The 22,725-nt window shown below is 33.1% G+C and overlaps 4 protein-coding genes and 5 non-coding genes across 14 annotated transcripts; 7 read left to right on the top strand and 2 right to left on the bottom strand.

The window, feature by feature from the left end:
- Positions 1-169: 169 nt before the first annotated feature.
- Positions 170-4,005, bottom strand: LOC124926199 (probable U3 small nucleolar RNA-associated protein 7). The gene is made up of 8 exons (XM_047466382.1): positions 3,809-4,005; positions 3,430-3,495; positions 3,256-3,345; positions 2,759-2,891; positions 2,373-2,491; positions 1,666-1,733; positions 1,482-1,530; positions 170-1,387 (listed from the first exon to the last, which is right to left on the bottom strand). The coding sequence occupies exons 1-8, from the start codon at positions 3,863-3,865 to the stop codon at positions 368-370; spliced, it is 1,602 nt and encodes a 533-aa protein (XP_047322338.1). The 5' UTR covers positions 3,866-4,005; the 3' UTR covers positions 170-367.
- A 600-nt stretch (positions 4,006-4,605) lies between these two features.
- LOC124928263 lies at positions 4,606-4,708 on the top strand. The gene has a single exon (XR_007098482.1). It is a non-coding gene; the product is annotated as a small nucleolar RNA Z107/R87 (small nucleolar RNA).
- Positions 4,709-4,782: 74 nt separating this feature from the next.
- LOC124928326 lies at positions 4,783-4,885 on the top strand. The gene has a single exon (XR_007098528.1). It is a non-coding gene; the product is annotated as a small nucleolar RNA R30/Z108 (small nucleolar RNA).
- A 122-nt stretch (positions 4,886-5,007) lies between these two features.
- Positions 5,008-5,114, top strand: LOC124928264. Its single transcript, XR_007098483.1, has one exon. It is a non-coding gene; the product is annotated as a small nucleolar RNA Z107/R87 (small nucleolar RNA).
- A 65-nt stretch (positions 5,115-5,179) lies between these two features.
- LOC124928327 lies at positions 5,180-5,279 on the top strand. Its single transcript, XR_007098529.1, has one exon. It is a non-coding gene; the product is annotated as a small nucleolar RNA R30/Z108 (small nucleolar RNA).
- A 72-nt stretch (positions 5,280-5,351) lies between these two features.
- LOC124928305 lies at positions 5,352-5,426 on the top strand. The gene has a single exon (XR_007098511.1). It is a non-coding gene; the product is annotated as a small nucleolar RNA snoR31 (small nucleolar RNA).
- Positions 5,427-5,975: 549 nt separating this feature from the next.
- Positions 5,976-6,878, bottom strand: LOC124926689 (peptide methionine sulfoxide reductase-like). Its single transcript, XM_047466967.1, has 2 exons — positions 6,475-6,878; positions 5,976-6,386 (listed from the first exon to the last, which is right to left on the bottom strand). Exons 1-2 carry the CDS (start codon positions 6,838-6,840, stop codon positions 6,135-6,137), a joined length of 618 nt encoding a protein of 205 aa, XP_047322923.1. The 5' UTR covers positions 6,841-6,878; the 3' UTR covers positions 5,976-6,134.
- A 417-nt stretch (positions 6,879-7,295) lies between these two features.
- On the top strand, positions 7,296-7,847 carry LOC124923679. The gene is made up of 2 exons (XM_047463645.1): positions 7,296-7,531; positions 7,603-7,847. Exons 1-2 carry the CDS (start codon positions 7,324-7,326, stop codon positions 7,770-7,772), a joined length of 378 nt encoding a protein of 125 aa, XP_047319601.1. The 5' UTR covers positions 7,296-7,323; the 3' UTR covers positions 7,773-7,847.
- Positions 7,848-12,431: 4,584 nt separating this feature from the next.
- On the top strand, positions 12,432-22,408 carry LOC124924099 (polycomb group protein EMBRYONIC FLOWER 2-like). 6 transcript variants are annotated; one of them, XM_047464159.1, is made up of 22 exons: positions 12,432-12,576; positions 13,579-13,689; positions 13,983-14,118; positions 14,291-14,346; positions 14,804-14,921; positions 15,112-15,271; positions 15,364-15,432; positions 15,856-15,995; positions 16,112-16,174; positions 16,280-16,401; positions 16,843-16,907; positions 17,304-17,356; positions 18,458-18,511; positions 18,590-18,649; positions 19,053-19,099; positions 19,204-19,325; positions 19,639-19,831; positions 20,423-20,471; positions 20,943-21,026; positions 21,576-21,655; positions 21,770-21,859; positions 22,065-22,408. In XM_047464159.1, exons 2-22 carry the CDS (start codon positions 13,655-13,657, stop codon positions 22,192-22,194), a joined length of 1,926 nt encoding a protein of 641 aa, XP_047320115.1. In that variant the 5' UTR covers positions 12,432-12,576; positions 13,579-13,654; the 3' UTR covers positions 22,195-22,408. The 6 variants fall into 6 exon arrangements, 5 of the variants coding, with proteins under 5 accessions (XP_047320115.1, XP_047320112.1, XP_047320113.1 ...); XM_047464156.1 differs by having other exon boundaries at positions 12,433-12,576; positions 13,980-14,118; XM_047464157.1 differs by having other exon boundaries at positions 12,437-12,625.
- Positions 22,409-22,725: the final 317 nt, after the last annotated feature.

Below are 22,725 nucleotides of genomic sequence, written 5' to 3'. Positions count from 1 at the left end.
AGGATGCAAGAAAATATTTACATGTTTGATGTAATTTGAAGAATCGACAAACGGATTACAGTTAATTCATTTATCATGTTAATATATAATTGAGTTTTTCAATCAATTAATATTTCTAAATTAAAATTAATAACAGTAATTTTTTTCAGTTATAGCCAAGAATTTTATACTAAACTATTTGAAAAATATTCTTTAAAAAATACACTCTAGCAAATTGTTAAATGAAATATTATTCGTGAACCCGGGAAGTAATAAATAAAGATTTTCCCACTTCTGAAGATTTTACAAACTAAAAACACAAGCCATTGGACAAAATTTTCAACCTGGATAATTTGTCAGTTTCGACTTTAGAAGAATGGAGATATGATCATGAATCTGATTTCTTTCGGGCAAACCTCTGCAATGATTTCGGAAGTTCACTTTCATCACCCATCTTACGCCTTTTCGCGCCCTCAACCTTCTCTTCCATGAAAGGTCTCTTGGCTTTCACAACCAATTCCTCCCTCTTCTTGGCCTGTTTACTTGGTTTATTCCTACCTTTAGTCTTCTTTTTCATCCTCACCCCCTTTGCAGTTTCAACCGCAGCTTCCATCTCCTCCGCTCTCTCCTTCTTCGTTGGCTTCTCTTTTTTCCTCATGGTTTTCACATTACCCACCACGTTAGGATCAAGCATGATGGTCTCAGGCGGTAGCTTATCGAGAAGAGTGCGAATTTCCTTCTCCCTCCTCTGTTTCGATGTTTCAAACGGATTCGCCACCCAAGAATCGAAATTGGGCTCTCCTGAACCCGGGATAAGAATAGAGGACCAACCCGCCGAATGACCTAAACCCAACACATCCTCGTAGGGTCGAAACAATACCTTCCCAACTTGATACCCCTTTACCATAGAATGAGTCATATAACGGCTATAGTTTTGAGTTCCTGAGAAATCCCCAAAAACCTGTACAAAAGATCCAGTGGCTGCGGCAAGCAAGCCTTTCTGGCTGAAATCCAATGTCTTTGCATGTGTGGAGGGCAGGGTTTGGAGAACCTCGAATTTCCGCAAATCCCAAATCTTTATTTTCCGCTCCATGCCAGAGGTTGCCATGAGATGGCCGTGAGAGTGAAATGCAAGAGCTGTAACCGGGCCTTGATGGCACAACATCTTGACTAAGGGTGTGGCACAAGTCGGTTTCCACATGGTAACTGTACCGTTAGAATGACCGACAGAGAGGACACTGTTGTAAGGATTGGCCTGCATTACATTAGAGCGACCAAGCCCTGTTTTGTAATTTCCAATCATCTCACCAGTAGTAACGTCTTGATAATGAAGCTGGCCGAATTTGTTAAGGGAGGCCAAAAGAAAATGGTTCTTCAGAAATTGTAGCTTCAAAACTGGACCATGCTCCTAATAGTCCACCAAAAAAAACGTTATGCCTTCAAAAAATCAAATTTAAATAACTTTGCACAGAAATATTTTACATCTGTGAAAGAATGCTGACCTTGAGACAATGAAGCTCTGTACCCTCTCGGTTATAAATGTAAGTGTACCTGTAAATGTATTTTTTAAGTTTAGCTCATTTGATATTTAATAACAATAAACGTTTTTTCAATTTTGTTTTTGTATTGGAATGAGATTTTAAAAGTGCTCTAAACAATAAGGTCAAGGGTAGGGGGGTTGCTCACTTCTTCTGGGCAGCAGCAAAGAATAGCTCATTGTGCAAAAACACAACATCACGAACCGTTTCTCTAACCTAAAGACCAGTCATTAGATCAGGGATTGTAACATAAAATAAGATAAAAATTGCATTCATATGAAAATATTTTGGCTAATCAATGCTGAATACATCAACTAACATAAAGAATAGGCTACAAAGTTGATTGAATCCTTAAGTGGCTAAAAAAAACTAACAAACTACAAAAATATCAAAAGGATATGGATAATACAAAAAAACTAAAAAAAACATTGAAATTTTGATTCGCTCAAATTTACATCAAACTTATATATGTGACTTCTTGAAATAATTTATAGGTGGGGATTCAAAACCCAACCGACAGAAACTCCACTCATGGCCCCAAATGTCCATGGGGTCACCAATCGAGTACAAGTTTAACTACTAATTTGAGCCTCCATGCAATTTCAGGGGTTATTTGAATTTATTTTCATATCCAAATCTATAGTTTAGAAAGTCCTTAAACTCAGCTTAATTGTGACACCAAATTTGATACTTTCTTCCCAGCAAAAATCTTTTATTTCCTTACCTATTTTGTTGGCAGGAGAAAGTTACTCATGTTTGATACCTAACTATATACTCATGAACGAAAGTGTTATTACTCCGCTAGTGATATACTAATAGACAGGAGGAGGATCAGAATCACGAGGAATTGATTACCTGCATTTCTTTAATGAGTGCCAACTTATTCATATCCATAATGGCCAAATGCCCCTTACGACCAGCAACTGCCATATAGCGACCACTGGATGCAAAATCCAATGTATACGGAGCAAGTTCTGTTCACATAAAGGACTTGATCAATAAAATATAGCAACAACAAACAAACCAGCGAGTAAGAGTTACTTCTTTAAGTCATCATAATGGCAAAAGCTAGAACTTGATCAATTAGCAGAACAATGTTTAAATAATAACATAAATCTCAGCATTATTTAAATTTATAACATAACTCTCAACATATAATTTATGCCCAGATTCAATGAAACATAAAAAAGGAGAGATTCTCCCCAAAGCACAAAATGAAATAAAAGTAAATAGATAATAACCTGGTAAGACGATATCATACTGATTCTTTGAACTCAAGATATCAACTTCTTTTACAATTGCCTCTTGTCGAATTCCCCAAGTCTTCTCCATTCCTTCAGCCTCTAAATAACCCCCTTCATTAGGCATAAGCCACTACACAAAATGTTCACATATCAGCATATACATCAACAACTACTAGAAAAATATATTGAAACTACATATATTTGTAATTATGTTTTCCACTAATAGGAAAACGCATAGGACAGCCAAAGAAAGGCTAACATTAAGACATCAATAGACCACAGTCTTGCATTGATCTTACAATAGATATGTTAACAAAGAGTTGTATCATTTGTGCCATATCCCTCTTAAAATAGACAATGTAAGGAATGAGAATTTGCTTTCTGAAAATAGTAAAATGAAGGCTTGAACCCTAAGTGGAGAACGAGAATTTAAAAACCAATATGTTAAATAACTGAGAAATAACAATTTAGACTATAATAAGACATAAAATAACCTTCTCCGCTTTGGCAGCAGCTTTTGCAGATTTTCCAAATAAATCTTCTCTAACAGCAAGTTGGCCCTTAAGTTTTTTATCTTTCAGACCCTGTAAAGTATAATAGAGTAAATGAGTTTGTGGAAACACAAGAACTAAGAAATATGATCAAAAAATACACTATCAAGTTTATACCTCTAAATTAACACTTGCCCCTCGAAGATACTTTTTTAACTTCAAATCCATCTCATCACCAATTTCCTGTAAACACAGTAATCTTCTTGTTAACAAAAGTTGAGAATGAGAAATAATATACATAATGGAAAAGAATACCCTCAAAACACATATATATTCATAATGTGTCGTTGCTACTCGCTGAACGTGCACTTATCAATAGAATTAAGTTGCACTTCTAAACCCTAATCCATTATAATACAGGTATACTAACAAAAAATTCAATGTGGATAGTGAGTCCATAAAGAAAGATGAATTGAAGGAAAATTGAACTTGGACAACTTTTCCAACTATTCATGAGACAAATTGATAGAAAACATATAGAAGTGTACGTAAATACCTCTTCAGAAGGAGGCTTTCCTTTGGGAAGTTCGTCAATCTCTTTTGACTCTCCCATCTGATAATAACTTAGGGTTTTCCACTGCTGGAGCAAGAAGAGAGGTTCTCGTCGGTCGGAGAAGAGGGGTGGCGTCGGCTGTGGTGAGATGAGAGAGTAATAAGCGTACTTTAGCTCCTTCCTTACTGTTGTAGGTTGAATATGAGAGAGATCCGTGTAGCGGCTGGAGAAAATATATGTTTAGGGTTAAAACATATGGGTCGGGTCGGGTCGGTGCGGAATGATTTGATTGCGCCTTTCTGAGCTTTATTCGGATTTCAAGTTATTAAATTATCTAAAATAATAATAATAATTATTATTATTATTATTATTATTACTATTGGTAATTATTTTGAAAATTTTAATAAAAAAATTAAAAGTTATTAATATATTATAAAAAAATTAATATTTTAAAATTAATTGATTTTATAAATAAAAGTATAATATGATGTCTTATTAAAATATTTAAAAATTATTTTGTAAAAAAATAAAAGTAAAATAAAAAAAAAACGAAAAAAGCCCAAATTAAACCTGAACCTGGGCTTATGGCTACGGTGATTATGGTTTAGCCCAAATTAAACCTGAACCTGGGCCTATGGCTATGGTGATTATGGAAACCCTAATCAGCCTCGTCGAGCTATATATTGGCAACCTACTTCTTCAAGAAGCAGAGCACAAGTTTCACAGCCATTTATTCTTCTCATCTGTTTTACTCTATATTTTTTTTTTCTCGCTCTGTTTAGATTTATAACTAGAGAGAAGATCGCGATGAGGACTTCATAAATTCAAGCTCAACAGACCGGAATGCAGGTTTCTCTTTATAAGAGATTCATGCGTGTCGATTATCTCATGAACTGAGCGATCTTCTCTGCGAATCTATTTTTTTATATGCGTTTATATATTTGATCAATTCTTATGAATTTGTTTTTGTTGGAGATTCAGATCACAATGACGATAAAAAGCTCCCTCTTCTGAATAAGAAGTTGTAGACAAATGCAGGCAGAATCGAACCTAATTTTAATACTTGCCACTACTGAGTTATCTGAATTTCCCAATTTTCAAATACCTTAGGGTTTCTTTGTGTTCTTCATTCATATCTGTTTTTCAACGTGCATTGTTCTATTTTTCTTGAAAATGTTTTGATTAAGTTAATATAGAAATAAATTCGCGATGAAGACTTCATAAAATTCAAGCTCAACAGACCGGAATGCAGGCTTCTCTATTAATTTAGAGAATTTTGCGTGTCGATTATCTCATGAACTGAGCGATCATTTCTCTTGAATCTCTTTTTATATATTAATTTGCTCAAATTGTATGAATTTTTAATTAAGAGATTGAGATCACAATGACGATAACAAGCTCCCTCTTCTGAATAAGAAGTTGTAGACAACCGCAGGCAGAATCGAACCTAATTTAAAACTTGCCACTACTGAGTCTTCTCAATCTCTATTTCCTTTGTTTTACTTGAATCTTACATCTTTTTAAATTTTATACTTGCCATTATGTATGAATGATGATGAAGCAATTATTAATTTTCCAACACTTGGACTGAATTTTGATGAATTTAAGCTTCTGAATTCCGTTCAACCTTTTTATACATTCTTAATAAATATTGTTTCTTTTATAAATTCAACTTGTGAATGGTGTTGTATAGAAATCACTAGATCTGGATCAGGTCGGTCTTCAAATGGATTCGAAAAGAGCTATTGTTTCGAACTGGAGTTGGTGATGCAACTTGCTATGGAGGCAACCGTTAATTCGCCGGAGATTACTTTGAACCAGCATTGTTAAAGCATACCCAATAAATTATTTTGGTTTCGATTATGTTTTATTTATTATCCAAATAAAAAATATATATTTTATTTTTTTGTATTGTTCTTTCCTGAAATATGTATATTTTCCTATCAAGCATTTATTTTTTCTTTCACTATATATCATATTTTCTGTTTAATTATAAATTAATTTATAATAATTATTATATCTTTATCATAAGTAAATTAAATTAACTATAACAAATAGTTTATAAAAATTATATTTAAGAGTTAAAAGTAAAATTTATGAAGATAAATTCCATTATTAAGTAAATCTAATTCATATTAATCAATATATCAATTCAAAGCATTCATTAAGATTATCCAGAATCATCTTTTGAATATGTTTTTTTTCCCACAATAAGGATATTTGTATAATACACCAAACAATATTCAGAAAAGGTTCATAGACATTAGTTTCGTTGTAAGGGAAGCAAACATACAAGCTTACATTATTATTATCTAATCAAAGATGCTTCTTAGCCGTAGCATCGTATTGGATCATTACAGCCTTTATCAATTGATTGTTTATCCCCAAATCGACCCCCTTTAGCCAAATACTGCTGATGATACTCCTCTGCTCTGTAGAACTTCTTTGCCGGAAGTATTTCAGTAATAATCTTTCTGTTCAACACTTTCTGCTGTCGATCCCTTGATTCTATCGCTAATCTCTCTTCTTCCTCCGTATAAAAGTATATTCCCGATCGATATTGTGTCCCAACATCATTTCCCTAAATCATTCACAACCCTCTTCTCAATTTATGTGGAGAGTTTTACATTCATACTCCAATCAAAAGTCAAAAAAATATATGTACTTACCTGGCGATTCAGAGTTGTGGGATCATGTTTTTTCCAGAAAGCATCAAGAAGATTCTCGTAGCTACACTCCTTGGGATCATAAAGAACCCTAACAACCTCAGAGTGATTCGTTGTACCCGAACATATACCATTGTAGGTTGGATTGTGAAGAAATCCTTGTGAATATCCGACTTCTGTCTTCGTTACACCATCAACTCTCTGAAAAGCTAATTCGACACCCCAAAAGCATCCGGCGCCGAATTGAGCAAACTTCTGTCCTGGAGCAGGTACATCGTCGTCAGGACCCTGGGCGATCGATGATGGCGATGAAGAGTCCACTTCCGTCTCCGATCGATTTCCGAACCCTAGCTTGCCGAGCCAGCTCATTTCTAGTTTCGTATTGTCTGTTGTGGAGAAGAAGAAGATGCCGAGGGGAGGTTATAACCTGTTTGGCAGTTACGTGTAGCAATTTGTAAACTGGTTGGTACTATTTTTATTTTCTTGGTACCCAAGAATAATATAATATATTAATTATTTATTTTTATGTTTGAAGGTAACCAAACCATTATTGATCAATAAACTAGTAAATTATTTAACCTGGCTTAAGAAAGTTCTAAATAAAATAAATAATGGTCAAGGAAAAAATAATTAATAAAACATCAAAGAATGATTTTTGAACGTCTTGAAATATATATAAAACTTATTTATTTTATGCCAAGATTTGTTTACGAGGAAGGAGAGAAAATAACTAACTTTGTCCAAAAATGGCGAAACTTCTCTTTATATATGGTTTGATTGAACAAGTCTTCTCCCATTATTTTTTTTCGAATTCATTCGATCTCATCATCATCTTACATTTATCGAAGAAACATGCACAGATCGAGCAGCACAAACAGGGTGTACGATGAATATCTCAAGTACTATTCCTCCCCGTCGGATGAACTTCCTGTCTTGGAACCGTTATCGGAATCATCCAAGAAAGTCAGATCTCGTACTAGATTTTCAGACAACGCCATTCACGCTATTCCTTTCCTCCTCCTCCTTTGCGCACTCATCCTCTGGTTTCTTTCTAATCCATGTAAGAACAATCACTCTACTAATCAATCCCCCCTTACTGAAAATTAAAATCTACTAATTCTCCACTTTCAGATTTGGAATTACCGAGGAATGAGGCATCAGTAAGAGAAATGGATGGGACTTTAGCAGCCATAGACAGTGATACTGATCAAACCGGCGTTTTAGCAGCCATAGACATGATGAGCTTGGATTCGACTAAAGGTGACGACGATAATGACAACAAAGCTTCTTCGTTTCAATAGCTACATTCTCAACCCTAGTTTTCACAATAATAACATCTGTACGTAATTAGTAATGGATTGAAACCAAAAACCTGCCATCATCCATCCCTTTGAATTTGATATCTGAATTTTGTAACATGTAATTGTTCACACTTCACATAGAAGCTTAGAAGAATAGAGATTAGGAATTCAAACAGCTCAAAATACCAAGTATTCAAGAAACTCCCATCAAACACAATATGTAGGCTTCAGCAATTCTTGGGTTCCTCAAATCTAATCCTAACCCTAACACTAAATATAAATTTAAGTAAGCTAATTTGATTTGGGTTAAATTTGAATTCAGTATAAATTAGGTTTAATTCAAGTTAGCTAGGGTTATTCAAATTACTAATATAATCATTTGATTAAATTATTTTTTATCACTTCTCCCTTCTCTCGTTTTTTCATCGTTTACTCTCACCTCTCACCTATCATTTTTCTCATATCTTCCGTTTTTAATACTACCCTTCATAATAGTCAAATATAATGAATGAGATAAAAGAAACTTTGTTATTAAAAATATACTAAACAAGTAAAAAAAATATCAAACGGCTTGTAGACATATTAAACGAGTCTAATACTTATTAAAGTCAAATATTTATTAAGTTATTAAAACTATATATTATTTATAAATAGTATAAATAGAATAAGTTTTGATAAATTTAATTTGGCTTTCACATTTATTTTTTTCCTATTCTCACCGGACACACCCTCTGAATTGGGATAAGGGCGAAAATGGGCTTAAGTCCATTATAAAATATATTACCTATTAAAATTTTATATATCTAAATGTTTTAAAGTTAATAATGATTTTTTAAAATAAACTACATACATTTAATTCTTCTTAAATATATAGTTTTTTTTAATTTATTTTACCTTACTCTAATTTATTTTATTTTTTTCAATTCATTGGCGGTGTCTCATTTAATTAGAGAAATTATATATTTAGAAATTAAAAAATGGACCAATATATGGAATGGTAGATTGGGTCGTCAATCACATTTAATATAGGTAAGTTAATATTCTGATTTAAATTATATAGAGGTGGAGTAAAAGTCATGGCAAGATAATGAGTTTCATACTTAAATATATATATATATATATTTAAAAAAAAAATTCAAAATATTTTATTACTTATTATTTAAAATAAAACTATTATGTAAAAACATTAAATATTATAAATAAGTAATTTTTAAATAAAAAATAATTTGTTAATAATTTATATTTGCCTTTGTTGTTTTTGGCACAATTAGAATCCCACATCGGAAGATGATGGGAGTGAAAGAAGTTTCTTAGTATATAAAAGAAACTATATTCACAATTAGCATAAATCCCACATCGGAAGATGATGGGAGTTGGGGAAGTTTCTTAGTGTATAAAAGAAACTCTCCCCTCTTTGGTTTATTACACCCAAATTTGTATCTCTTCTTCCTTATTAATTGATAGCCTTAGTGCTCGGAGACGTAGGCAACATTTTGGCCGAACTCCGTTATCAAATTCTGTTAGTGTGTTCATTATTTTGTTTTCTTCTTTTGTGGTTCTGTCAGGGTTTTCCCCAACAAGTGGTATCAGAGCCGAAGGTTCGTCCTTGGCATGGTGGAGTCTTCAAAAGGGGCGTCAACTCCTTCGTCATCCTGGACGAGGACACCGATGTCGAATTTGAAGTTTGCGGTGGAGATCTTTGATGGAACTGGGCATTTCGGCATGTGGCAAGGTGAGGTTCTAGATTGTCTTTTTCAGCAGGGTCTAGATGTTGCTATTGAGGTCGGAAAGCCAGATGGTATAGAAGAAAAAGAAAACAAAATAATGAACACACTAACAGAATTTGATAACGGAGTTCGGCCAAAATGTTGCCTACGTCTCCGAGCACTAAGGCTATCAATTAATAAGGAAGAAGAGATACAAATTTGGGTGTAATAAACCAAAGAGGGGAGAGTTTCTTTTATACACTAAGAAACTTCCCCAACTCCCATCATCTTCCGATGTGGGATTCTAATTGTGCCAAAAACAACAAATTTGAATCAAATTTGGATTCACGAGGAAAGAAGACTCTTTTTATGGGATTTACTACAGGAGTTAAAGAGTATCGTCTCTGGTGTTTGGATGCAAAGAAAACCATTATCAGAAGAGATGTTACTTTTGATGATTATTCAATGTTGAATAAGGTAACACCAGACAAGATTGATTGTACTCCGCAACAGGTGGAGTTTGAGCAGATAAAGATAAGCCCAACTAGAAGTGACTCTCCGACGACAGACGAAGAGTTAAATGAGGAAGAGGTTCTGACCCAAGAACCTTCAGAACAAAGTGAATCAATTGCTGTTAATAGGCCAAGACGAGTTATTCAAAAACCAGGTCGGTTTGTTGACATGGCGGCCTATGCACTTCTAGTCGTAGATGATGTTTCATCCACTTTTTCAGATGTCAGTCGAAGTACTGAAAATGGAAAAAGGAGAGGTGTTATGGAAGATGAAATGCAATCTATTCAGAAGAATGAGACATGCAAGTTGAAGCATCTACGAAAAGAGAAGAATGCTATTGGTTGTAAATGGATCTTTGCTAAGAAAGAAGGATTTCCTGAAAAATTTGATGTTCGCTACAAGGAAAAATTGGTAGTTAAAGACTACGCTCAGAAGGAAGGAGGTGATTATAATGAGATACTTTCTCCTGTTGTTAAACACTCTTCCATTAGAATTTTATTGGCCTTGGTAGCGCAGATGAATTTGGAGCTAGCTCAACCAGATGTGAAGACCGCAGACATACACGGTCATTTGAATGAGGAAATCTACATTTATCAACCAGATGGATTCAAAGTTACTGATAAAGAAAATTGGGTTTGCAAGTTGAACAGATCATTGTACAGGTTGAAGCAATCGTCGAGACAATGGTACAAGCGACTTGATAAGTTTATGATTGAGCACAAGTACACAAGAAGCAGATTCAGTTCATGTGTGTATTTGCGCAAATTGCAAGATGAGTCTTACATCTATCTACTCTTGTACGTTGATGATATGTTGATAGCATCAAAGAGCCAATATGAAGTTGACAAGTTGAAGGCTCAATTGGGTAAAGAGTTCGAGATGAAAGACATGGGGAAAACCAAATCTAATTGTTTAGATTTGGTAAACATCTTCCGCGTTTGAGCCGGCGCTGAGGAGCGCCAATTGGAAGCACTGAAGGTTTATTTTTAATATTGAAGATTAGTATTTGGATATTGTGCCAAGGTGGAGATTTGTTGTTTTTGGCACAATTAGAATCCCACATCGGAAGATGATGGGAGTGAAAGAAGTTTCTTAGTATATAAAAGAAACTATATTCACAATTAGCATAAATCCCACATCGGAAGATGATGGGAGTTGGGGAAGTTTCTTAGTGTATAAAAGAAACTCTCCCCTCTTTGGTTTATTACACCCAAATTTGTATCTCTTCTTCCTTATTAATTGATAGCCTTAGTGCTCGGAGACGTAGGCAACATTTTGGCCGAACTCCGTTATCAAATTCTGTTAGTGTGTTCATTATTTTGTTTTCTTCTTTTGTGGTTCTGTCAGGGTTTTCCCCAACAGCCTTAACATTTTGTAGGTAAATACTTTTCATATTAACAAAGTTAACCAAAATAATCTTATTAGCTATTTTTTTTCTTATGGATGAAATTTGTTTTAAAAATAATTACCTGAAAATGTGTAATCTAAAAATATTTTATAACACAATTTAAAATTTAAAAGTGATTTTAAATTGTAAGAATAATTATGATGAACACAACATTTCGTACCTAACGTGTTCAAAATTATACATAAATACTAAACTTGATTTACTACAAATTTAGAAAAATTATCTCCTCAGAATCAAAATGATACAAGTAAATACCAATTTTGTCTAATAAGAATACCTATTGTTTTATTGACATTGTATTCTTATTTATTCCTTTACTTATTTTGTTTCATTTTACTTTTAACATTGACTTAAAGAATACCTATGGTTCCATTGACATTGTATTATTATTTTCGAATAAACATGTTCATAACAGTTAATTATTTTCTCGGATTAAATATATTTTTAAGATATAATTAAAATATAAAATAAATAATCTCATGCTGATTAAAAAGTTAATTTAAAAAATATTTCACAAATCTTTAGTCTATAAATTAGACCTAATTTATCTTATTATTAGTTAGTCAATAATAATAAAAATTCAATTATTAAATACTGTAAGATATTCTTTTTATTTATCAAAAATATATTTAATAAATTATTTGTATGATTGAACATGGATAATATTTGAATATATGTAATTTTAATCACATAAAATCCAAATAAATTGAGTTCAATAAGTCAATTGAAAGATAATAAACATATATCTAGAGTTTATTTATCATATCTCCTTCTCATTTTACTATAGTTGGAATTTCTAACCCCTTTTATACTTTTCTAAAAATTAAAATAAAATATTTTTTAATAATATATTAAAATTTCATATTATAAATAAATATATTCAAAATATTAAATATTTAATTATATTTATTAAAATACATATAAACAAAATTTCAGCTACACTCGAGTCAACTATCGGTCAATGGTGAAAAATCGTCAAAAATAAAATAAAATTTCAGATCGAAATTGATTAGGCAAATAATTTCGATCCTTAACTTGACCCTCTAAAGTTTCGAACCGGACCGGCTACTCATTGATGACGCGAGGAAGACGCCTGATCTTGAGCTAATTAGCTGTTTCAGCTAATCTCTTAGGTTTCCGAGTATAAGAACTTACCAATCGTTTACCGATAACCACTGTATGAAATCACCTCTCCCCTATATCTGCGATGTATCAATCTTCATCTGGTAACATTTTTTGTTTTTCAATTCAATTCAGTTCTCATCTGTATTATAAGTGTATAGTTTATCATTATCATATTTGAATAGACCTGATGTCTTCATCTGCTGAGCCGTATATGATCGGCGGAGAGACACTTGTAGTTTTCAGCTCAATAATGTATTTGAGATGATACTAGATTTGATCGGAACTTTTACCCTACACGTAGAAAGGTTTATCTACGTATTGAGTGTTTTAACATATTAACAGAGATTCTAAATATTCAGATTGATCTTTCCTTACTCTCGTTCTTGAAGAATATGATGATTTTCTAGTTGAGAAATTGCCTGTTGGAGATGATAGATTATAGTAATATTGTTTTCTGATAATTCACAGCTAGTGTTGTGTGCATATAAATTTGCAAAAGTATAATCCATTTAGGGTTGACAATAGTTTTAAGTGATGTTTGTTGGTGTTGACCTATTTTGGCTCCACGGGAACTGGTACTTACTATAATGAGTTTTCAACAGTGTTAGTATGTAGGCCTTGGGGGGTGAAAAGTATTTTAGTATGGGATGGAATGGAATAGAATGTTTACTATAAAAAGGAATTTTGAGAGCTATTGAGAGCTATTGAATATAACTCCCTTTCTTGGAATTGTGGTATAGTCTTGTTTTGGTTGTGAGTGAGAAAATTGTTTGGTTTGGTTTCGTGTTATGGATCAATAAATCGGAATTGTCATTTAGATGTTGACATCGTAAATGACATTAAATACGGATTCGTTCATTGTGGCGGCGTTAGTTATATGCGAGCTGCGTATTTACTGGGCCTATCTTGTCTTTACCTCTAGTAATTTCCTTATTGGCATCACTTACAATAAGTACATTAAAATAGTTACATTTTTAGCTTGGTTCACTGAATTTCACCCCATTTTATTTCCCTTTTAATTTTTGTTTGTATCAATGGATATCATTTCATGCAGGTTTGTTAAACTAACATAGAATTGTCCAAAAGGTTATAATAGCCATGACTGCATCATCTTATATCGTCTGACAAGCATGCCTGGCATACCTCTTGTGGCTCGTGAATTCACGTATGTACTTTCTCATCTTTAATCATGTTACTGTTGAAGTTGCTAGTTAGAAGTGTTGCACATGTGGACTTGTTCCATATTTTTGGACCAACTGTAATTCTTGTTTTTTCACAAGCTTTGGGGGATGTCTATGTGGATATGATAATCAATAAAAAATGGCTAGAATGGAATATCTATTTTTTTGATGCTTTTCTACATGTGATGCATGCTGTTTCTCTGTAATGTTATTGGAAATAAGAGTTTCCACTAACTGCACACATGATTTCTATTTGCAATTGCGGCTATTCTAGAAGTGCAGATCAAATGTGTCGCCAAGGTTGTCGCCCACATTTGTCCGAGGAAGAGGAAATTGCAGCTGAGGAAAGCCTTTCAATTTATTGCAAGCCTGTAGAGCTCTACAATATTCTTCAACGACGTGCAATAAAAAATGTAATACTAGTTAATAGGTGCTCATGCAATGTATTTCCTACATTAAACCTAGGTTCTTGGATCTACAATATTTTTACTTTGACATCCAGATTTTTATCCCCTATAATCTTCATTCTTACAACATATTGTTCCATTTTCCCCACCTAATCAGTAATGGTATGTCCTTGTGTAGCCATCATTTCTCCAGAGATGCCTACGGTACAAAGTACAGGCAAAGCACAAAAGGAGGTATCATCCTTCAATGTTTTTGTTTTTAATGCTCTTAAATAGGCTTTACATACTCTTAAAAGTCCTGCAGTTTGACATAATGTATATTTGTCTCATGTTGAACGTTCAACCACTTGTTATGCTTTCCATTCTTACCAATTTTCCAAGTTGTCTAAAGAATTTGTAGAATAGAAGCATAGCTCTCTGTCCTTCTGTTTCAACAGCTACATTAAGGCTTTGGAATCATATCTTAAGACCCTGCTTCCTATCACTTCTAAAAAGATCTTGAGAGATGTTCTATTCCTCTGAATCTAATCAACCAGATAATTAAGAAGGAAGTAGAATCTATATTTCCTAGGCCAAGTTATGAACTGACCATCACTAGAACATTTTTCCAAAATATCTGGTGCAATTTTTAACATTATATGTTTCGAAGTTTTCAGACTGATAACACTTCTGGTTTCTTTTTTAACTGCAGGGTCCAGATGTCAGTTTCTGTTTCAGGGACTCTGATCAATGGATTTCAATATCAAAATCTTTTCCCTATTTGCATAATGTTGGCTAAGCCAGTTGCTGACTTTGGAGTTACAGATGCTGTATGTTTCTCTAGTTCCTCTGCTAATCTATCTTGTCATTCTGCTTTTCTGGAAACATTTTCCTTCTTTGTTTACTATCCATAGTATGTTCATAAAACTGTCTGTCTAAATACTCCTGAAAGGCTTGTTGATTGGGATGATTGTTTTGTTTGTTTGTTTTGTTTTTCATCCTAATATTGTGTTCATACAGTATTCTGCAGTTTATCGCTTTAGTCGAGCAGTTATCTTGAATACCTCAACCGGAGTCGAAGGGATAAAACAAACTGAAGCAAAGTTTACCCTTCCAGATATTAACAAGTTGGAGGGGGAGATTAAATCTGGTTCTCTTTGTGTTCTTTTTGTCAGCTTTGGTATGCTGTAACACTTATACAGTGACAAATAATGGACTTCTAGTGATTCTTCTCTTTGTTGTAATAATTTGTTTTTGTCCCCTTTTATGCAGCGCGATTAGGAGAGTCAATTTCTGCTATTGATCTGACAAAGTATTGTACAGATGTATCATATTTTCCATGTAAGTTGTTATTCAGGTTACATGTTAGTAAAGAAGGTAGATATATGAAGCATGAAATTGGATTCTTGTGAGTAACGGCTATTTGATGCACATTATGGAGGCATATTCAACTCTTAGAATCCCTTCACGATCCCTAGCTATAATATATGTCGCATATGTACACCCATGGATGATAGTGGCTCCAGCATATACGAGCCTTACAAATTCCTTCTGAACCCCAGTTACAATATCAAAGTCCAATTTATTGTCGTAAATGTTAAACTCTTTGAGGACAAGAGTTTCATATTACTATAAACTGTTTTTAATACTACTTTATTATTATAATTATTTAATATTTTGGGTGAGTTTATCTTGAGCTTATGATTCCTTGTTTCCTCTGCCCAAAAATGCCCTGCTTCTTACTTGACTCCATGTACATGTCAGCAAACATTGAAGGATACTGCCTATTTGGAAAAATACCCTTGGAAATACTTCATTTGTCATGGGAAAAGTCTCCCAACTTGAGTTTAGGGGAGAAGGCAGAGATGATGTCAACCATCGAAATGCACTCTTCATTCATGAAGGTATAAGTTAACCTGAAGTGTCTTACTTTACATCTTCTTTACTCTAAGGAAGGTAATATAAGTTCAAAAAAAGTCTGCTTGACTTGTTCCTTTTTTTTTCCTTTTTTTTTTTGCAGTTAAGTTGCACAGATGAGGACAAATTTATTTCATTTCAGACCCCTTACAACTCTGGTGCTGTGGTTTGTACCTTTTGATTTGTCTGTGCAAAGCTCTAGTTAAGATGTGTTTCTTGTGTGTATATTAGTACTTTTTTTGTTGATCACAATTTATCTTATTGTATGAAGCCTGCACCAAAGCAAGTGGAAGTTATTATTTGTGCAGAAGAAGTTGGCGCAAAAGACAAATCCCCTTATGACTCGTACACATACAACAGTACTCTTAATACTTCATTGTCAAATATTATCCGGTAACGATCGTCAATTGTTTTTTCTCCTTACTGAGAACTATCTTGATGCTACCTTTTTATTTGTGCTTCACCCCTCTTTAATTGAGTTGGTTTAGTTTTTCTTGAATATCCTTTTCAGTTTTATAATTGGTCTTGTGATTGAAGATATTCCATATGGAAGTGATAGTTAAAATCTTACTTTATAAATAAAATCGCCAAAGCCTTACTGAGAACTATCTTGTTGCTACCTCTTTATATGTTCTGCAGCATCATAATATATCTTTCTATTGTTCGATTTATTGCTTGTTTGCATAGCCCGGTGATATAAGTGTTCTTTGATATTCATCTCTAGTTATTACGAAATACTACTAATTTTGGGTAATACATTTTGTAGGTCGTTTAGTTAACATGGATCTCTAATAAATAAAATACTTCTAATTTTTTTAGTAATTTTTTTTGTAGGTTGAGAAGTGGTAACGTAGTATTCAACTACAGGTACTTTAACAATAAGTTGCAGAGAACTGAAGGTATTCTTGTTGTTCAAATGTCCTATTTTTCAAACTGCCATATAAATTAAATAATAGTTTATCCGAGGGAATAGGCATTAAACATTCCAGTCCCAACCTAAATTTATGTTTTATCATATTCCTTATTATTTAATATTAGCAATATGCGAACAGTCGCTTAGACATGTTGTTTACCCAAAAACCACTATCCAAGGAAAAAATGCGGGTTAGAAGAAGAAATGAGCGAGAAATATAAAGACCCTACATAATCTTAGCATCCATGTATAGATCACTAAAAGCAGTTAGTATGAAGTTAATCAGGAGCTGTCTAGACTAGAATATCATTCATTTGAATTTCTACTACTGCCAACATTGTCATTTCAAGGTGTGTATCTGATGTTTTCCCTGAAAATGCAGTTACAGAAGACTTCTCTTGCCCGTTCTGTTTGGCCAAATGTGCTAGTTTTAAGGTGAATCTTCTTGACTATTTTATCTACTTCACCTTTTCAATATGGAATTTAATGTGCTAGTCTCTTCCCTAGTATTTTCTTTTGCATATTTATTTTTATAAATAAAAAAATCAAGGATAATTTTTATTATTGAGAAGATGTCATACAAAATATAGATTATCTATTTATAAGATACTCAAGATAGTATTATATTTAATCTAACCACATACTATATGTGAATCAACCTAATCCTCTTATTCTAGGAGTATCATATATCTAGCATGCACGATCGGGTGCGTGTTTTACCATTCCGAAATCAGATACTCTCCCTCAAGTCCAACCCTTAAGTCTTAATGTTGTTTTCCCCAAAAAAAATCTTAATGTTGAATTGTGATACCATGTACAATATATAAAGTGAAATTGTATTATTAAGAATATATTTATATATAGATTATTATGGATATCTTAACATAGTAGCACCTTATTCAAATCCAATCATATATATATTAATCTTTTATTATATCCTATCTGATGTCAATTTAATCTCATAATTTTAGGAGTATCATTTATCTAATATTCCGATAGTTTGTGACCACAAGTTCATGGGTTCTGGCCTTCGTGGCCATTTTCAAAAGAAAATATCCAATAGTTTCCAAATCAATTTACCAAAGTAACCAGAGGATGAGCTTTAAATCTTACTTTTTCTTGTTTATAGCACAAAACTTCCTAGTGTAATTTGAAAGCCCGGAAAAAGAGGGACTATTTTTGTTGTTGATATACTGTTGCACTCTAGTGGTCATTTGATTTGGGGTTATTTGAATAAAATTCGGATTAAGAATTCAAAATCTTGTTTGATGAAAAATGGATTATTTAGGTTAAATTACTAAATTTCATTTTGTATTTTATAAAAAATAAAGTAGGGGTAATTTGGTATTTTGATTAATAAATTTAGTGATTTGATTGTTGAAGGGATAGATGTTGTGATGGATTAAATCCAACTAACCCCACATTGAACAAGCTCCTATAGTTTTCTCATATTTTTGTTTTCGAGTATTATACTGATGCTGCTGGGATAAACACAATCTGAAGTTAGTTTGGCTAATGCTTGTAGTTTGTTAACAGGGTTTGAGATGCCACTTATCCGCATCTCATGATCTATTCAACTTTGAGTTTTGGGTTAGTAAACTTTTGTCTTGATTTGATTTAATCTTTTATCTTTTGGAGAGCAAACTACAAACTTCTTTCATCTTATAGGTCACAGATGAGCTTCAAGCTGTGAACGTATCTGTAAAAACTGAGGTTGGGCAATCTGAGGTAAAATTCTACTTCCATCTTGAAAAATTGTAGAATTACTTTTCTTTTCTTTCTTTTTCTGTTATAGGGCTATACAGATTTGAACCATAGACTTATCAGCATCAGTAATACAACGAGGATTCAAACTATTAAGATGAGCTTCATATAAAAAAAGATTCAAAATATTCCACTAAGATTTTTAAAATGGTATCAAGGTGTTAGTATATATATATATATATTTATTTATTTTAATGCAAATGTTTTTGAGTTTGTTTCCCATTTCTTGCAGAATCTGAATCTGTGAGAAGTTTTGTATAATCCACTTAAATTTTGTTTAAATGATGCTTCTTTTAGTGGATGATGGATTTACATGTGATTATAACTAGATAATCTTATTAATTCCCTTGTAATGTACTTCATTTAGGTCGTTGCAGATGGTGTCGATCCTAAGCAACAGACCTTTTTCTTTTGGTGAGTTTGTTAAGTCATTTTTTGTGTGTATAATTTATGACCTAAGAGCTAATATAATTTTGCACTGACTGAGAATTTGATCCTTCTGAATGATCTCTGTGAAGTTCAAAGCTACTAAAGCGTAGAAAAGCAACAAATCTTCTGCAGAATTCAAAGCATGTTCATCCACTGATCATGGATTCTGACTACCCTTCTGCAGTTAACGAAGTTCGAGACAAGGCTGATGGTATGTAGACACATTCAAGTAAATTTTTCTAAAAGTTCTGTTCTTGTTGTAAAACTGTCCAGAATTTTTCTTACAATGATTGTGCAAGCAATGGTTTATCAGTGACTTGGTAAAGAATTTATTTTCTTCAGAGGTTTATACAACTCAGATCCGTTTTATAAGAATTTCTATTCTTAACAAATTAAAAGGCTACCTTCTCTGGAAAGGAACCCTAGAAACTATTTCTTCTGTATCTCCATGAGTGTTAGGACCTTATTGTAGAGGCAGTGGACTAATATTCTTATGAGAGTAATTGACATATTTTCATTTTTAGGTATCGCAGATTTCATGGATCGTGATATACCCAGTCCTGATATCACTGGAATGTCAACAGCTACGGCTCATTCACACTCATATGCAGATCCTGAATGTATCCAATCGATAGCTGGAAGCAATCTCGGACCTCCTGTCATGCTACAGTTTGCAAAGACGAGGAAGTTATCCATTGAGCGTTCTGACCCAAGGAAGTATGTTCATATTCCATTTATTCTCTGAATTTAGACAGAGTTGGTACAATATTGTAAGGTTTAATTTACGGATCTTTAGTTAATATTATTTGACACATTCTGTATTTATCTTAACTAGTAGATAAGCATAAGGGGTTCAATTCATATCTTACCCAAGGTTACTTCAAAAATAGGCATCTAATCGCTATTCTCAAGTAACTTTGGATAAGATGATTTAGGTTAACCCTTTTTCTATAATCTCTTTCGCCCTTGTCACCATGCATATTCACATCACAGTTGAGCTTATTATTTAGGTACAACCCTATTTTTCTTGTGGCTAAAGAGTTTCGAAATTTGAAAAGGGAAATTTGATTACTTTATCAGTAAAACACAATTGCAGTAGTTGAATGATTTGTGAAGTAATAATTTGTATCTTAAAGAGTGTGATCGATCTAGGTCTATTCATTTGTTGAAATATTTGTTCCTTAAATCCTTGCATCTATAACTACCTTAATGTTTGATGTTTCCTATAAACTTATTTAATTTTTTTTGTGGACTCTTCTCCTGCTAACATGATCTGAATTTAGTTCTTTATTAAATTCTTTGTTTCAGTCGTGCCTTTTTGCAGAAACGCCCATTCTTCCACTCCCATAGAGCACAGGTGAGATGCCTTTGTCTAATCTTCACAATCTCTATCAATTATCAAGCTTTATTGTACACGTGTACAATATGGTTTGCTTGCACTTGAATTAAAATTGTTTCTGAAAGGGCTATATAGTTTTCCTAAATAATTGTAAAATTACAAGTGTTCTTCCATGGGTTTTGGAACTACATTATTAGCACATTTAAATATAAAGTTCTGCTTCAATTTTCTCATTTGCACCTACTTTTTTGATAGTTCATTGAACCATAAACGAGGTTCAAGCTCAAATCTGACATAAATACTATGTAGTTTAAGACTTTAATCTGGCCTATTGAATTAGCAGATCCATACTTAAATGCTGGCCAAATCTTAACTGTGATGAAGGTTATAATGATATTTTCTTGAAAATAGCTGCTTTGTGGATAAAGATCTTGGCATTAAATTGTTATATCACTAATTGTTGTCTAAAGTGTAAACTTCTGATTGCAGCCTATGGCATTGGAACAAGTTTTGTCAGATCGTGACAGTGAAGATGAGGTTGACGATGATGTTGCCGATTTTGAAGATCGACGGGTATGTTTGTTTGATTTCTTGTTGTTTGATTCATTTCTTGGGCTTTCTTAGCTGTTCTAGCTTTGAAAAATTGAAGGGCTAGCAGATTCACACTGTTCATTTGTTTCACCATCTTATCTTTCACAAAATAATAACCGTTTCACACATGCAGATTCTTATTCCTGGATGCATTTGTGAATCCTTTGCTTTCGTTCACTTTATACGTGATAATAATGTGTATTGTGTTTGATTGTACAAGTAATTAAAATTGTGAATCACATTGTTTTTCGGAGGTGCACATATTCAGTGCTTTTAAATAGTTTTATTTTATACAATATGCATGTGGTGAACCAATGTTTATTCCTTGGGACAAGGCTCTTTTCACTTGAGCTACCCTGTCGGGTTGGAAAGATTCTATATTAGATTAGACAAATAAATAAAGAATTGCTGGATATTTAAAATGAGAACATAAGTTTCGACTTTAGTAATGTGATGAAGTGATTGTTGATTTAACATATTTGCAAAAGAAAAATCTTTATTTTCCAACAAATTTACGCTCTGTCGTTGCAGATGCTTGATGATTTTGTGGACGTTACCAAACATGAAAAGCAAATGATGCATATGTGGAACTCATTTGTGAGGAAACAACGGTAATCCTTTTACATTGATTATCATAGTAATATTTCTGGTGTTGGTATTGGAAGCATTGAACCTGTTCCATAATGACTTCTTTGATGCTAATGTTTATTTTTTCACATTGGCAGAATATTGGCAGACAATCATGTACCTTGGGGTTGTGTAGCATTTTCAAAAATGCATGGCACAGCACTTGTCCAATCGCCACCACTGCTATGGTAGCTTGTGCTTTTTCATCTTCATTTGATTAAATTTACTCTTTCAGTTGCTTCAATCTGGAAAACTCATAACCCAATTGTTTCACTTACTTCCCATTTGGAAACTCTTCCAATTTTTAGATCTGAATTTGGATCCACATGAGAAACTAACTGCCTGTAATTTTTGAATCGGTCATATGGCTTCGTTAATGAATTAGTTGTGCAGGTGCTGGAGATTATTTTTGATAAAGCTATGGAATCACGGGCTGCTTGATGCACGGAACATGAACAATTGTAACGTAATATTGGAGCAAATCCAGAAAAAAGATGCTGAGGATCCTGTGAAGAAGAGCTAAGATGGTGGTGATGATATATTTGGATATTGTTAAAGGTGTCAAGAACCACCGTCCCTAATTAAAAACTAATGTCGCTAATAATAAGATTTGTTACTGGTCTCTTGAAACTTACTCTTTTGTTATCAACTATTTAAGTGGTGGTGGTGATGGCCGTGGTAACAAGTTTTCCTTATGTTCAATTTTAGAAAGAAAGAAAGAACTATTAATCTGCTTACATCTGTTATGCTAAATGGCAAAATTATATTTCTAACTAGTTTCTAATTTATTTGAATGAGATATATATCAAATCATGGCCATTGGAAGACCGCGACCCAGGCGTAATAGGGATAATTGCCGAAACTATATATGCATGTTGAAAATCAAACAGATGGACCTTACTTAATAGGGAAAGGTAAACCATAGAACAAGTACTAAACCACTCCCATTCCAAAGTCAAACCTTCATAGTAAAAATTGGCATTGAATGAAATCAAATATAGATAGCATATAAAGTTGGTATATTCGTTCAAGTAAAAAGTAACTAAAACTACTA

This window comes from Impatiens glandulifera, chromosome 2 (genome assembly GCF_907164915.1).
Source record: "Impatiens glandulifera chromosome 2, dImpGla2.1, whole genome shotgun sequence".
NCBI lineage: Eukaryota > Viridiplantae > Streptophyta > Magnoliopsida > Ericales > Balsaminaceae > Impatiens > Impatiens glandulifera.
This window is presented reverse-complemented; position numbering and strand designations above follow the sequence as displayed.

Bases quoted from the DNA above. Each gene is read 5' to 3' on its own strand.
- LOC124926199 (XM_047466382.1), bottom strand. From the start codon at position 3,865: ATGGGAGAGTCAAAAGAGATTGACGAACTTCCCAAAGGAAAGCCTCCT. The intron at 2,892-3,255 runs GTTATTTTATGT...CATTTTGTGTAG, and splicing joins CTGCTGCCAAAGCGGAGAAG to TGGCTTATGCCTAATGAAGG. The intron at 2,492-2,758 runs GTTATTATCTAT...TTATGTGAACAG, and splicing joins GTATGATATCGTCTTACCAG to AACTTGCTCCGTATACATTG.
- LOC124923679 (XM_047463645.1), top strand. From the start codon at position 7,324: ATGCACAGATCGAGCAGCACAAACAGGGTGTACGATGAATATCTCAAG. The intron at 7,532-7,602 runs GTAAGAACAATC...CTCCACTTTCAG, and splicing joins CTGGTTTCTTTCTAATCCAT to ATTTGGAATTACCGAGGAAT.
- LOC124926689 (XM_047466967.1), bottom strand. From the start codon at position 6,840: ATGAGCTGGCTCGGCAAGCTAGGGTTCGGAAATCGATCGGAGACGGAA. The intron at 6,387-6,474 runs GTAAGTACATAT...TGAATGATTTAG, and splicing joins CCACAACTCTGAATCGCCAG to GGAAATGATGTTGGGACACA.
- LOC124924099 (XM_047464156.1), top strand. From the start codon at position 13,655: ATGCCTGGCATACCTCTTGTGGCTCGTGAATTCAC. The intron at 19,326-19,638 runs GTATGTAGACAC...TTTCATTTTTAG, and splicing joins AGTTCGAGACAAGGCTGATG to GTATCGCAGATTTCATGGAT. The intron at 21,860-22,064 runs GTAGCTTGTGCT...TTAGTTGTGCAG, and splicing joins CAATCGCCACCACTGCTATG to GTGCTGGAGATTATTTTTGA.